A 15,973-nucleotide genomic window follows, 5' to 3' on the forward strand; every position below is an offset into this window, starting at 1 on the left:
TTTTTTTGTCCTTAGTTGTTAATTTTTGTAGTTCACAAATTAATAGCTGATAAATGTACTTGCACAAATGTAATGTAATGACAACAGTAACATACTTTGAGCTATTCCATTATCATATGAGTGGACTTTGAGCTATTCCATTATCATATGAGTGGACTTCGAATATTCCACAACAACCATACTTTCTTTAATTTTGAGTACATCAAATAAACATTCTTTTCTGTATTTTTTGCTGTGCAGGTACTAATTTTGTGTCATGGATGGTTTACCTATATCTGTAGTTTTTATATTCTTAGTCTGGGATACTATGAATTGTTTATTAGTTGTTATTTACTTTGAACTAACTTTCAAAAACTGTGAGTACTCATAGATTAGCGCTTAGAGTCTTTTGTCTGAGTTTTTTTGGGGGACATTTGTGCCAATCCAAGTCACAATGTAAAACTTCCTTTCCTTGCTAGCCCCATAAATGACTGTATTTATGACTCTGTAGAAATAAAAATGAAATTCATTAGTTTTCTCGTTTCTCATTTTTTATATAGATTAGACCGTTGGTTTTGCTGTTTTAATGGTTTTACACTAGTCATTTTGGGGCCCTTTATAGCTTGCTGTCAGTGTGAGCAAAGGCTCTGTGTTGAAGACCGTACTTTGACCTATAATTGTTTACTTTTACATATTGTGCCTTGGATGGAGAGTTGTCTCATTGGCACTCATACCACATCTTCTTATATCTACAGACAGTTTGATAATAACAACAAAAGTGATCTTGTCATTTCTTTATTTTGACTTTTTTCGCCCGCCAATCTAACAAATCCTCCATATTATCAATGTCTATATCACTATCATTATCACTATCAGAGGATTTATTGTCACATTTATGAGGCATTTCTTCCTTTTTTATTGTTAAATCGTTCACTTCTTTCCAACGATTTCTGCAAAGAAAAAAATATTGGTATTATCATAAGATTTTTTTTTAATTTCATTTCAGATAATATGTACAACTAGAGAAAGGATTATTTTGTTTCTGTAGCAGCACACTGTACACCAAATATAGTAAGCCTATTGCTTATAGTATATGAGAAACAAATTTTTATTATGAAAACTAACCATTAACCAATGAACTATTAAAATGAGGTTAAGGTCAGATGAACCCTGCCAGAAAACTTGTTCACCATGCTATCATTCCATACACTAAATACAGGTGACCTATTGCTTATAGTATCTGAGAAGTATACCTAACTATGGAAACTTAATATTGACCAATGAACCATGAAAATGAAGTCAAGGTTAGATGAACCCTATCAGACAGACATGTACAATGAAGTCTTAATTTGACCAGGGAAGTATTTTGTCATTTTCCCAACATCCAGAGTGGCAATACTTCTAGATCCCTATGTTCACTTTATGCAGGGGCCTTAGTGACCGTGGTCTAAGTAGTTGAACTACTGTATCACTAGCCTGTCAACATTGAGGTTTTGAGTTCGAATTCTGCAGATGGCAGGTGCACTCCACTCAAATCTCAATTGACTAGGATTATCAGTTTTCCTATCCAAGGTCCAAGGTTTTCTCCGGCCACTCTGGCTTCCTCCACCAAAAAACCAGACCATGACGAAATTGAAAATTAGTGCTAAAGATGGATTTAACACCAAATAAACACTTTATGGATTGAACATGACTTGTTTTTAATCATTATGAGACTTGCACGTAAAATGCGATGAATAAAAATATTAAACTTTCGTATTCAATTTTTTTTCAAAATATGAGTTAAATAACACTGGACAGATGTGGGTGCCCACGGCAGGCAAACAAATCAACAAAATCCTCCTTAGCTGAAGTTGTGTTTTAAGTGTATTTACATTTGATCATCTATTTCCTCTATATTTCTGTCTACGTTAATCTGCTCATCTTCTTCTTCTACTATGGCTTCAGATACCTGACAATCATAAAGGAAAATGTGTCAGGGTTATTGTATTTCAAAAATAACATGCCAACATGAAAAAACCAACTAAAGCTAGTTCTTTTCTAGGCTACCGGTACCTAAAAAAATTGATCTTTACATATTAGAAGTCTACATAAATTTGTTGATAACTGAAGAAATGGACTTTGTTTTCCCTGGGTAAAAGTAAGTTTCAATAAAAAATCTGCAAGATAATAAAATGAAAATTAAATCATCATAAACTATAGTTTATTAACATTCACAAAGCTGATTGTAGTCGGTATATAAATAATAAGTAACGATATAAAATTTAGCTATTATCAATTAAATTTCAATCATTAATCTATTCTATTTCACTATCTTCATTCCATTAAATTAAAGAAGATATATTTCTACAATTTAAAATGATCTGAAACAATGCATTTGGTGTCTGAGATATGTCTGTTGTTCTCCTATAGTTCATGTAGCTAGGGATTCTGTGACCCTTTCTCACAAAAACTGATTATTTATTGTTAGTTTTGCCAAAATATTCATTATCTATGAGTATTTTTACTCTGAGTTTTTCCCTGTAAAAGAGCAGCTGGTCATTGCCAGAACCTAACACCTACCCATTTTTTTTTCAAAAGGCAAATGACAATTAAACTGTACACACTGGTAATCAATCTTGGACATACGAATTTAAAGGGAATGAGTGCTAAATTTTAAGTAAAAACTATTTTAAACAAGGTTTAATGAAGAAATTCTTTTTTTTTTTTTCATTGAAAATTCTAAATCATTTAATGTTGGTTTCAAGTAAAAAGAGAAATAAAACAGAAAGGTTGGTAAGCACAAAACCATGTTCCCTTGAATCAAAATAAGTTCAATCTGCAACATCAATGATTTCACATCCTTGTATCAGTGTTCTCCATTTTTCACTAAGGTAAGGTGGGTGTTTTGAAAAAATCACTTGCAACCGGGTGGTTTTTTTTTGTTTTAACATTTCCAAACCAGGTTTTTTTACTGTTGGAGGGGTCACACCCAGCTTAAATGCTGAATGGAAAACACTGCTTGTATAATAAGTAAGTCCTATCTATCTTAAAGAATTTTTTTTTAAATCAACACTGAATGTTTTTCTTGCATTAGAACAGATATTTCTTTTGACAACTGAAAAAAGAAAACTCATGGATAGTTTTCTACAAAGCCACTTTGTAGGCTGGGCCCTACAAACTGTTAATAAAATATCACTTAGCAAGGTTTGAAAGTTATGATATATTTGATTAACATGCCTCCTAAATTCAACTCTTGACTGAAACCAATGACAATGCTGGGTAATGTATAATTCTCTTTTTTGTGCAGTGGAATTCTGTTTGCTAAACTAATAATATAATTTTTTTTTTATTAAAATGCAGCATTTTCTCATAATCATCAAAGTTAAACAATTACTAACATGAATTCTTCCGTCAATGCTTTTCTTCAAAAATGATTAAAATTCAGCATTTTTACAAGTCCACTGATAATTATCATAGATAAACAATTACTAACATGAGTTTCTTCCTTCATTGCTTTCTGAAACATTTCCCATTCTTCTTCCATCTTGTCTTTATATTCCACTTTTCTAACCTGTAAAACAAAAAGTGGTATAATTTACACATTTCTACCATGTGATGTTTTTCACCGTAATGAACATATCATTCTATTTTACTCATACTGATATAAACATCAGATCTAATACATACTTTACAGAAAAAAATATTTTACATTTAGTCTGGAAGATTGCCTTATAAGTCTTACGAACTAAATTGCTTAATAAATTCATAACTGACTGGATAATCTATTTGAAACATAACATACCAATTTTAGATTTAGAAAGGGCAAATTTATAACCAAGGAACGATAATGTCCAATACCGAAAACAATCTGCAGCTTTTTTTTTATGTCCATAACTTTATCCTAAAACTTCAAAACTTCAAAAGATTTGGTTTTAACTAATTTGTTAAAAAGAGAAATAACTCAGATAATCAGACATGGATACTAGTCTGGTATCAAAAAGAAACACAACTATGAAAGAGATCCCATTGTATATCATATATTGTTTGTATGGTAAAGTGTTGATTGTATGCCATACACAGGAAAAATGCCACTTAATTTTTGTAATAATTTTATGGTCACATAGAGCCTTATAACTACCTGTTCTTGTTATGGACAGGCATACAAAACATTAGGAAAAGGCCCACAGGCTGCATGCACTCTTAAAGCCTTATAAATCTAGAATCACTGACCTTGGCGTCCTGTTTTGGGTTATCAAAGAATCCCTCAGGAAGAACATCAGCCATGACCTTTTCTTTGGGTTCATCTTCTACTTCAGGTTTATTACCACTGTCAAAAAAGTCTGAAAAAAAAAATATTGATTGCTGAAAACCCCTGCTGATTTTTCCTGACAAATTATGACTTTGATGGACCTAAAGCAATACCAGTATATAAATAACACAAAGCTGAGAGAGAGATAGAGCAGATTGGTACCCTGAGAAAACATTGTCAACCGAGGCAAAACATTTTATACTAAATGTTCTTTTATTACTGTCTATCTAATTTCAAATTCAAAGTAATAAACTGTGCTTTCTTTACCTATATATAACAATCATCCATATTTAAAAAAGGGCACAAGCCATCAAGTGTCAATAATGCCAACCTTTGTAGGTAGAAATTTTTTTGTTATTGTCAACTTGTCGACCTTTGTAGGTAAACAATTTTTTTTAATTGCAGAGCTTAGGATAATATCAACCATATCACTTATATATTTAGAAAACGAAAAAAAGTCTGCAAGTGACTATATCAATTTGTCCGTATACTCCAGTTGACTCAGAAGTAGTTCTAATTTATATGTTGGAAATGAAAAGTTATGAAGATTTGTTGTTAGTCAAAAGAAAAGGGAGGCAATCCTTATTTCATAAAGTAATCATCAGAGATAATCCAGCTTTATTGATGGTACATGTATATTTAGGTAACTTATAATTCTACGTCGAGGGATGTCATGATTGTGCCGTAAATTGGGTTATTTTGGTTGTAGTTTTATTTTGGTTTATTTGGTGCCTCCAATGAAAGTGCCAAAATTAAACACACGAAAATAAAGCAAACACTAAACACTAAAACACCAAAATCGCGTACCGGTACGACAATATCGTTATGTTAATTGTTGGGGAAAATATTTCCTACAATTCTATTCATAGCCAAATCTGCAAATAAATACCTGATATAAATGACAACAACACTATACATTTATCCTTAATTGTCAATATTCTAAATTTGTTAAGAAAACACAACATGAATTTTTATTCACACATTTCATAAATCTGCCAGGCTGTTGCTGATTAGACGCCGTTATTGGTAATTTGAATATCAAAACTGCTTGTAATCCTTTATCTTCAATTAGTTAACATGTACTGCCGGAGGCATAAGGATTAAAATTTAAATCCTTGATCGTCAATAGATTAACATGTACTGCAATAGAGATGATTAAAATTTATTTCATATGATATTTGTAAAAAATAAACAGTGATCTCCTCGGAAATTTCTTATATCATCCTGGTAAACAGGAATTTATGAAATACCATCTTGTTTCTAGAAACTATAGCATCACATCCATAACACTATCTATAAGAAACTAGTTTCAGATAACATCACATTCTAGCAATATAGCATCACATTACCATAATGCTAAAAGGCCCTGGGGAGAACACTGAATAAATAATCTATTTAAAAAGTGATTTTAATGTTAAAAATTTGATTTCATATTTTCTTTCAGTTTTGAATCACGGTATATGGAATTATTTGCAATTGCATCCATATCCGATTCCTTCATTAAGTTAACTTTGTCAAGTTTCTAGTTTAAGAAATTCAATGATATTTTGTCAATAAACGAGTAAAAAAAAGCAAATATGAATGAGCTTGCTCACTACTGATGTTCCAAAATTAAACATATCAATTGGACGAAGCACCAAAATTACACACACCAAAATAAAACACATGCCTTTTAAGAGAAAACCGCCAAAATATCCTGAAGCCAAAATTTCCCAATTTACGGTAGTTTAGAAACAAAGTATGAGAAGTGATCATCCTGCTAATTAGAGCTAACTAGGTATCCAAGAATGACTTGAAGCTTTTTATTTAAGGGAGATAATCATAATCAATAACTACTTGGTACTAAGGAAAGTTTTACAATTTGTATTGCATCTCAAGTTATGGCAGGTAATTCATACCTAGTTTACCTGGTGGTAAACTGAAGGGTCTGTGAGATTCGATGTTGTTGTTATTGATATTTTTGCTTCAGATTATTTGTAAAGGGAGATAATTATAATCTAAAGCAACCTGTATCTAAAGTAATGGGAGGTAATTAAAGTCTAGTTTACCTGGTGGTAAAATTAAGATCAGGTTTGATGTTGTTGTTGTTTTTTCTACAGATGATTTGTAAAGGGAGATAGTCCTAATCAATAGCAACCTGTGTATAAAGTGATGGGAGTAATTATAGCCTAGTTTACCTGGTGGTAATGAAGGATGACCAAGGTTGGATGTTGTTGTTGTTGATGTTTTTTCTACAGATGATTTGTAAAGGGAGATAATCCTATTCTATAGCAACCTGTGTCTACAGTGAACGGAGGAAATTCAAGCCTAGTTTACCTGGTGGTAATGAAGGATGACCCAGGTTTTATGTTGTTGTTGTTGATGTTTTTTCTACAGATGATTTGTAAAGGGAGATAATCCTATTCTATAGCAACCTGTGTCTACAGTGAACGGAGGAAATTCAAGCCTAGTTTACCTGGTGGTAATGAAGGATGACCCAGGTTTGATGTTGTTGTTGTTGTTGTTGTTTTTGTTACAGTTGATTCATCTTCTTCACTTTCTTCATCAGACGAGTAATCAGCCAAACTTAAAGCTGTTTTCTTTGTAGTATTATCGTAAAAATCAGCTGGTAATCTAAAATTAAGTTCATCAAACATATTATTTAGGCAAACTGGCATAGAAAACATTATTGAGGAATATTTCAGATTTTTATGATTTTTTTTTATTCATTTAGAACAGGTGATGTGCATCTGAATTATGGAAAAAATTGATTCATGCAGCATTAATATTTCCAGTGATACAATCAAATAAGTATTTGTGAAACAGATAAATTGTACAGAATGTGCTCTTAACTTTATCTTACATGTTTGATTTAGGCAATTAAACTTATGGAAAAACTGCACAAATGGCCTCTGAAATAGACCTAAGGGTCAATGACATTTTTGTAAGAAACAGAGACAAGTGTAACAAATGTAAATTCTGCATTAAGTGTGAAAAGGTAGACCATCATATTTATTCATAATGTTATTGAATCGTCTATAATCTTGATATTACTGAATTGAGTTCAGCATGGTTCAGTGCAGTATATCTACATCAAGTTAAAATTTGTAATAGAAAAACAAAGGATATGGGGTATCTATCCATGACACAAAATCAGTACATGCACAACAACAAAAAAAACATACAAAAGGCAAAGGAACAGCACTTTTATAATGAGAACTAAATCTTTCTACAAACTACCGGTACCACACATAAAATCTTACCCAGCAGTCCCCTTCGTCTTTCCATTATCTGTAAAATTGAAGTAAGCGATTTGACATTTATAAGTTTTTGTTCAGAACAATTGTGGTATATCTGACATCAATAATTTTAATTCTAATGCAACAATTCATGTAATGCAAATTTTGATATGAGTAAAAGTCATTGTTCACAACATATAGTGCAATCACATTTCATATTTCTGACATATTCGAATTGTTAAATTTTGAGTATAGAATAGGAATAACAGTGCAGAATTTAAAAAGTTGTAACTGTCGATTTTAGGATTTGACAGTCACAAATACAAATTTTACTAGATCCACTCTTTATCCCTAGTTAAACTGCATTTGCAACTATGAAATCTTCAATTGATGCCAATGATGGCCAGTGTGACTACTCTTCAAAATACAGTACAATGTACTACATTTATTCCTCAAATTGAAGTTGTGATTCAATGTTCATAAATACGTATGTTTCAAATGATTCTCGAAAGGCCTGATGGGGGGTCTCATCACGATTCACGAGTTGATTTTTTTGTCAATCGCGATTCACAGAAAATAAATTTCCATGATCACGGATCACGAAAATATAAAAAAAAAAAACTGTAGAAAAACGGATCACGATAGCGAAAATGCGCCGATCACGAAGAACGAAAATATCCCATCAGGCCCCTCATTCTCATGTTATAAATGCAAATGTCCAAAACTAAAAGTGTATCAATTTAAAATTGACAAGACATACCTTATAAATTAACTTAAGTATCACATAATAAGGCATAATTGTAAAAGATATATAATTCCCTCCACAAAAGCTTAGAATGAAAAAAAAAAACATCAACCAAGTATAAATATGTCAAAGAATTGTTTCTTTTTGATCCCCATACTGAATGAAAGAATTGCCAACCCTAATTAAAGAACCTTAGTGAGCACGCTCACATACCCCACGTCCCCACATTGTCACTGGAGAAATAAAATAACTGTAAGAAAAAAAAAATTGTATAAGAAAAAAAAATTGAATCATAATTTCCTGTCGATATGCACATCTACATAGTATGTCCTTATTATCTACAAAGTTTCATGAAATTCTGTTGTGTGGTTTCAGAGGAGTTGGGATGACAAACTGTTGCAGAGGTATATTGAAGCAAATAAGTTAAAAAGGGGCGTAACTCCAAGAAATAAAATTGAATCGTAATTTCCTGTCGATATGCACATCTACGTAGTATGTCCTTATTATCTGAAAAGGTTTCATGAAATTCTATTGTGTGGTTTGAGAGGAGTTGCAATGACAAAAGGTTGCAGTAGTATATTAGGCAAATAAGTTCAAAGGGGCGTAACTCCTGGAAAAAAAATTGAATCGTAATTTCCTGTCGATATGCACATCTACGTAGTATGTCCTTATTATCTACAAAGTTTCATGAAATTTTGTTGTGTGGTTTCAGAGGAGTTGAGATGACAAACTGTTGCAGTAGTACATTAAAGTAAATAAGTTCAAAGGGGCGTAACTCCTAGAAAAAAAAATTAAATCGTAATTTCCTGTCGATATGCACAACTACATAGTATGTCCTTATTATCTAAAAAGGTTTCGTGAAATTCTGTTGTGTGGTTTGAGAGGAGTTGTGACGACAAGAAACAGGACTGATGGACAGACAGACGGACAGACGGACGGGTCAAAAACATTATACCCTCCGCAACTCGTTGCGTGGGGTATAATAAAATTGAGAATGGAAATGGGGAATATGTTAAAGAGAAAAAAAAACAACCCGACCAAAGAGCAGATAACAGCCAAAGGATACCAATGGGTTTTTATACTGTTTTACAATAAATGAATGAATGAACATCAGTTCACGGTATTGAATGACAGAGTATTCATATATCAGTACACAGGATTTTGTTATATTTGATGTATTGTAATGATCCAGCAAATATCAGCCTACCTTTCTGTTTTTTACTAGGTATATCAGGTTCTGGGGGAAGTTTTCTCTTCTGCACTGCTGGACCGGGTGCTTTTACAAGTTCAACTGTCTGTAAACAAATCATTAATGATTATAATTAACTTCGAGAGCACTCCTTTAGTTCAATTCAGGCAAAAAAATAGAAGCAGTATTTTACTTGACTGTAGAACTTGCAATTTTTACTAGACATCTTGTCAGGTCTAACAGTCACTTTTACTACAAGTACACACATAAATGTTCAAATAACTTCCATACAATGGGCTGAAAAAAAATCTGCTCAAAATTAATTCTCAAAGAAAATTTGAGAAAATAAATATGATTAAAAGTTCAGAGGCAATATTAATAAATGAACAGATGTTCATCCTCTAAACCAGGTCTCTCTGTGATCTTTGGTGGGTAACTGTCTTACTTACAATGACATATCACCTTACATTCATATCTAAATCTGTTTTGTTTGTTTAATAGAGATTTAAACTTTACTAGTCTTCATATCATCAAATGTCAATAAACAAAATTAATTAATTAGTTGGACCTTTCTTTACTACATGTGGTAATAGTTAAAACTAAATCAAATTTTTAATATTGTGAAATCTTTACCTCTTTGTGTTGACGGCTTTGTAAATGGGGTACCCACAATGCATCAGACTTAACAACTATATTACACAAAGCACATGTTAATTGGTCCAAACTGTTATACCTAAAATGATAATGTTAGAATTATAACTGTGTACATATATGTATTCCAACTACAATGAAGTGATAATTTTTTTTGCTATATTCATTCCAGTACAGAAATGATTCAAGTGAACTTATAACTTTAAATACAATGTACTACATGTATGTCTAATAGACACCCAGTCTTATACCATTTATACCGGTATATATCTTTCATCATGGTGATATTTGTTAATTAATCACTGAATCTTCAATGAGATTCTGTCTAGTATTTTATATTAACACCCAGTATTGCCCAGTATCACAAGGTACATATAAAACCCAGTATGTCCCACTAGGCTGAGCAATACTCAGAAAACCCAGGTTTTTGCCTTTATCCAACCCTGAATTCATTTCTGTACTGGAATGAAAATTTCCCCCAAGACAACACAGACACTTTTGAAGGAAATACAGAAAATTTAAAAGACTACTTGGAGCACTTTTCATATATTATAGCTAACAATGTAAAGATATATTAGTAATTTTATTCATTTTATTAATGTATCTTTTCATGTGACTGTTTTCTAATTAACGTAAAACATATTATTTAGCAACCAGGTTAAATTTGTAAAAATCATCAAATTAGTTATTGATTATGCAATGATCATCCTTATTTATCTTGTTAGGCATAAAATAATTAATAGTACATGTTCAAGATATAACAATCAAATGCATCAATGGAACTCAAATCAAAGGAGGTGTCATCATTTGAATGTGACCAAGCCGTCTGAATTAGTATTCCCTACCGAATTCGGACGAGTATTTTTGGTCAATGTTATGTTCGACAAATATAGTCACTTTGGGAAAACTGAGAAGGTACCATAAAAAGAAGACCTGATCAACCAAAGATATGATATAACATTAAATCTCCATGGGGGCTTTAGTGAGTGACCAGATTTTTAAGAGTTACTATTTTTGCAGCGTTTCTCTTGTAATAGTCTAATATCTCTTCTTTTCTCTTTTGGTATAATGATGATAAGATAATAAGCCTTGATTTTTTTATTTGCATGATTCTTGTACTTATTAATTGGCAAAATAATTTAAGAATTGAGATAAATGGCCTAAAAAAATAAAGGATAAAAAGTGAAGTCCCCTCTTTCCCAATCCAAATACCTTCTTATCTTTGCACCATGACTCAAAAGACCTTAACCTAAATGTCCTTTAGTTAAAAGTATGAAGACAGATCTTGAGTTAGTCTATCAGTATTAATGAGAAAATGAATAAAATTAGATCTATCTTTCTTTGAGTTCAGAGGTGCTCTTACCGGCTGACGCTTATACACAGTAGAAGTGAATACAAAATGGCATCAATTTTAAATCAGAACTGGACAGAAACATGTCTTATATATTATTTCAAAAATGTTCACGGATTTTAAGATAAACGCTGTTTACTAATGAGTTCATTACAGTTTTCGTCTTTCGGTTAATTACGATTTTGTCCTGAGACTACAGTAAACGTTGCAAATTGTGATCATATGATAAATTGTTTAAAATTGAAATGCTGACTGACCGATTCTGTTAACAAATGAATTAATTTTGAGGATCGTTATGACCCATCAGAGAAGCAAATCAGGATTTTGACTTGTTTTCCGTTTCCAATATCAGGTTGAGGCATTAACAGAATGATACTGCCAAAATTGGAGTAGTTGGCCATTGCCAGTCTGCATTAAGTAACTTTAAGAATTAGGTAGGGATATGACTTTTTTTTGTTAGTGGGGTGATTTGGTAGGTTTAAATTCAGCGGGAACCTTTTTAACAGTCATGACAGTGGGGCAACTACAAGTTTGTAAACATGAGTAGGGTGTATTGGTAGAAAGCAGGGCAGGTTGATAGAAAGTTGGTCGAGTTTGTCTTGGACGAGTTGTCTTGCTTCCGACCTAGACTGTGACAGTAGACTGTACAGTAGCCAATTGTTTAAGGTTCAACATAACAAATGGACAATAAATAATATTTGAAGAATTTTTCTTTTTAATTTCTGAAATCTGAAATGAGAAAAAATTGACCCCCCACAATTTCTTTTTACCCCCGCCCCCCCCCTTTTTCCCCAAAAAAAATTCTTTCCCTCAAGATATGGTCATAATCTCAATTCAAATTTCCAATGGAGTTTGCAACCATAATTACCCATTTAAATTTACCATAGTGCTAACTTAATCTATTTCATAATAGAATTTAAAATATGGTGTCAAATCTTTCATATGGATTTTTTGGTAAAAAAAAAAAGATGCAACATTTGCAGATATTTTTACTGGTCTTCCTTTATAAATATGCATTTCTTTTTGAATTACCTCCCTTACACTGCTTTAAATTATGTTTTGTACTAATGTATTTGTCCATTAACCAGGACACCCTTGTTTTTCCCCTTTTTTGCCCCTTATTCCTAAACAGTTTGAGCCATAACCCCCCAAAGCAAATCCTAACCATCCCTTTGTGGTATGGAAACTTGTGGTATAATTTCAGAGAGATCCATACACTTAAACACAAGTTATTGTCTGGAAACTAGAAAAATGCTTATTTTTGGCCCCTAATTCCTTAACTGTTGGTACCATAACCCCCAAAATCAATTCCAACCTTCCTTTTGTGGTATTGAACCTTATGGTAAAATTTCATAGAGATCCATTCACTTAAACTAAAGTTATTGTGCGAAAACCAATATGTCTTCATACGACGACGAAGACGACGATGCCAGCGTCATACAAATATACGACCACAAAACTTTTTGCGGTCGTATAAAAATGGCTGTATTTACACCTCTAAAACTACTCTTAGTACAGACTTACCTGTTCAGTCGGAAAAGTTTTAAGGCCTGGCATCCACTAGATATATAAAAGTTAAATGCATTTTGCATTTCAGAAAGATAAAATCTTTTTTGGATTTTACTGGGCATTTTTTTTTTTCCTGCAGAAGGTGTAAAAATAAACTAAGTTGGGATACAACTTTGAGATTGTCCCTCTCACTCTCAGGTAACACCTGTTTTGTATTGTATTGATTGTCCTTGATTGGCATGGACAATAGATATCTACACATCTATACATAATAACATTGTAGGTGTGTTAAAGGGTGCAACTGAGTGGACAGTATCAAATGCAATTCAGGTGTTTGTTTATTTTTACGGGTCTCACTAATTAGAAACAAGAAGTGTCAAAAAGCATCAAGAAGCGACAAGATGAAACAAATTAGTGACAAGAAGAATAATATAGCGACAAGAAGTATAATTTATTGACAAGAAAACAAATTTAGAGTAAAAAATCTAAATGTCAATTATTCAAAATAAATAATTTTTTTAATTTTTTTTACATGCGAGAAACAAGAGAATAAACTTTTTTTTTTCATTAATACATGTATATGCTGGGAACAGTATATCAATATATATGTTCTTGATATATGTTAAAGATAATATACCTTCAGTTTACAGCATAGTATATAGATGAATGAATCAATATTTATGTAGAGTCGGCATGGTTGGTGTATCAAAGTTAAGATTCAAACCAAATTATAAGATAATATAATCTAGATTTATTTCAGACTCAAAAGGGCAATACATATATATATATAAATACATGACACAAATTTTTCTGTCATAACAGGATAAAAGGTTCAAATATTTGCATTATTAATAAAAAAACATAAGGTTTTCATGAATGTTTTGATAAAAAGGGGGGTCATTTTTTAATTTTTTTTAATTTTTGATTGCCATTTTACTCTATTTTTTATGGATACTTAGTATAATCAGATGATTTATTTTCTATAAATCTATTGTTTTGGGAGAAAATAAACTTTCTTGTCGCTTCTTTGCGCTTCTTGTCGCTAATTAGTGAGACCGATTTTTACACCTTCTGCAGAAAGGAAAAAAAATGCCCATCAAAATCCGAAAATGATTTAATCTTTCTGAAACACAAAATCATTTAACTTTTATATATCTAGTGGATGCCAGGCCTAAAAACTTTCCAATGTGCACAGGTAAGTCTGAGGAGTTTTTGAGTTGTAAATATTACCATGATTACATTTATAAGCATAATTCTTTCCAACGTGTATTTATTCCGGGTACCTGTTTTTCACTACAGAATATTGGATGTAAATAGTGTGAAAACGTCGATCTTGATATCATTGTTTTGTTGATATTAGACTGGTTTGTTTATTGTTAACATAAATTAATGGGTTATAATTAGAATAATTTTCAAGGAACCAGTTTAATTAATCTGAATTGTTTTATGGTATAGTACATGTAGTATTAAAAGTCGTACAACATATAAAATGTAGGTTTTCACACTTACTTTCGAAATGGATGAGAAGGGATATGAAACACTTCTCTAGTATTTAAAATTGCAAAAATATCCTGAAGATTCATGTGAAAATGAAAAAAGAAGAATTAAGAGCGAAAAAAGACGTATTTGTAATCAATACAAGCCATGGAATGGATTACACAAAAAATGAGGGACAGACAGTTTTAATGGATGCGAAGAAAGAAAGTGTGTTGAAAATGTTCAATATTCCCGGTTCAAGATAACTAGTGCAATCTTTTCTGGTTCAAAATCACTAGTGTAATCATTCCTGGTTCAAAACACTAGTGTGAATTCGAACATTCCTTGGATGAAAAAACACAAGTTTACTTTGTCCATTTTTTACCTAAATCAACTATCCAAGTTTTAGTTAATTCAAATACCCCCCCAAATATACCAAGCAATATTTTTTTTTTATATATTTCCCCTTCAAAAACCATCTTTAGAATCTATGTTGAGTGGTGGATATTAATATGAGGCAGGCATTACCTGTTAAAAGGGGACGAAGTCTATATAAATTTTTTTTTTTTAATTCAAACATATTTTAAGTTCTAAATCTGTTAAAAAAGAAACGGAAATACCGTAACGTTTCCGATTTTGGTTCTGTTGTTAGGGATTTTAGTTGTGACGTTATTTAAGTCATGACGTCATATTCAATGTAAACAAAGAAACGCTATCCTCAGGTAACGTTTTTTCATATCAAAGAATAATTAGAAATGAAATTGTTATTGTGTTCCTTCCTATATTTTACTGGGCTGATAAATATATGTTTCACTCAAAGTCTCATGACAAACGAGACCGGAAGAAGGAAGTAGATTTCTGCGCAAATGCGGGAATTAAAAAAAGTCTGAAAAAAAAAGTTAACGATTTTGAGTTCATTAGTACAATGAAAATTTCGGGAAATTTTCCCGGATTTTTTTATTTTTTTTTTTTTTTTATTGATTTTTCTACTGTAATAGGGGACTTCGTCCCCATATAAACTGGACCCAGATTAAAAAACCTAGTGATTTTTTTGTTGGTGGATAAAAAACACTAGGAATTTTCATCCTCCGGATAAAGTGCACTGGCACTGGCGGAATCAAACCACTGTTACTACAGCCATATTTGTCCATTTGTTAAGCTGTCGATGTGAAAATCCATGGATGGTACTAGCGGGATTCGAACCCTCAATCTCGGGATCTAAAGGCAGCGCTCTAACCAATTGAGCCAAAGAAGATCTTCACTAACTCAACTAGTTTGACGTACGCGACTACCTTTATATCTCCAACACTGTTTATCCTATGTTCTGTCTTTTTAATCACAAGGTTTTTAGCATACAAAAATTGCCTTACTTTGCTAACGGGTGTTCAATCTTTTTAGACACTCTTTTAATGGAAAAGGTCTTTTCTTTCATCAATTTTCTTAAATCATCTTTTGAGACAATTTTTTGCTTCTTTTTAGTAGCCATTTTGTATGATTTATTTTCGTATTTAAGAATATTTTATAAAAACAAGAGAATTTTGGTGATAAAATAGAACTTGTAAAC

General features: G+C 31.8%; 1 protein-coding gene across 1 annotated transcript; it reads right to left on the minus strand.

The window, feature by feature from the left end:
• Positions 1-761: 761 nt before the first annotated feature.
• On the minus strand, positions 762-15,901 carry LOC127739279 (zinc finger protein 830-like). Its single transcript, XM_052250936.1, has 9 exons — positions 15,780-15,901; positions 10,056-10,155; positions 9,441-9,528; positions 7,513-7,540; positions 6,726-6,883; positions 4,192-4,301; positions 3,455-3,532; positions 1,854-1,930; positions 762-929 (listed from the first exon to the last, which is right to left on the minus strand). Exons 1-9 carry the CDS (start codon positions 15,893-15,895, stop codon positions 767-769), a joined length of 918 nt encoding a protein of 305 aa, XP_052106896.1. The 5' UTR covers positions 15,896-15,901; the 3' UTR covers positions 762-766.
• Positions 15,902-15,973: the final 72 nt, after the last annotated feature.

This window comes from Mytilus californianus, unplaced genomic scaffold (assembly GCF_021869535.1).
Source record: "Mytilus californianus isolate M0D057914Y unplaced genomic scaffold, xbMytCali1.0.p SCAF_4, whole genome shotgun sequence".
NCBI lineage: Eukaryota > Metazoa > Mollusca > Bivalvia > Mytilida > Mytilidae > Mytilus > Mytilus californianus.

What these genes read in the sequence shown, in the direction of transcription:
- LOC127739279 (XM_052250936.1), bottom strand. Translation starts at nt 15,895, where the DNA reads ATGGCTACTAAAAAGAAGCAAAAAATTGTCTCAAAAGATGATTTAAGA. An exon ending in ACCCAAAACAGGACGCCAAG is followed by an intron (nt 3,533 to 4,191) that starts GTCAGTGATTCT and finishes TTTGTTTTACAG; the next exon opens with GTTAGAAAAGTGGAATATAA. An exon ending in GAGGAAATAGATGATCAAAT is followed by an intron (nt 930 to 1,853) that starts GTAAATACACTT and finishes TTTTCTTTGCAG; the next exon opens with AAATCGTTGGAAAGAAGTGA.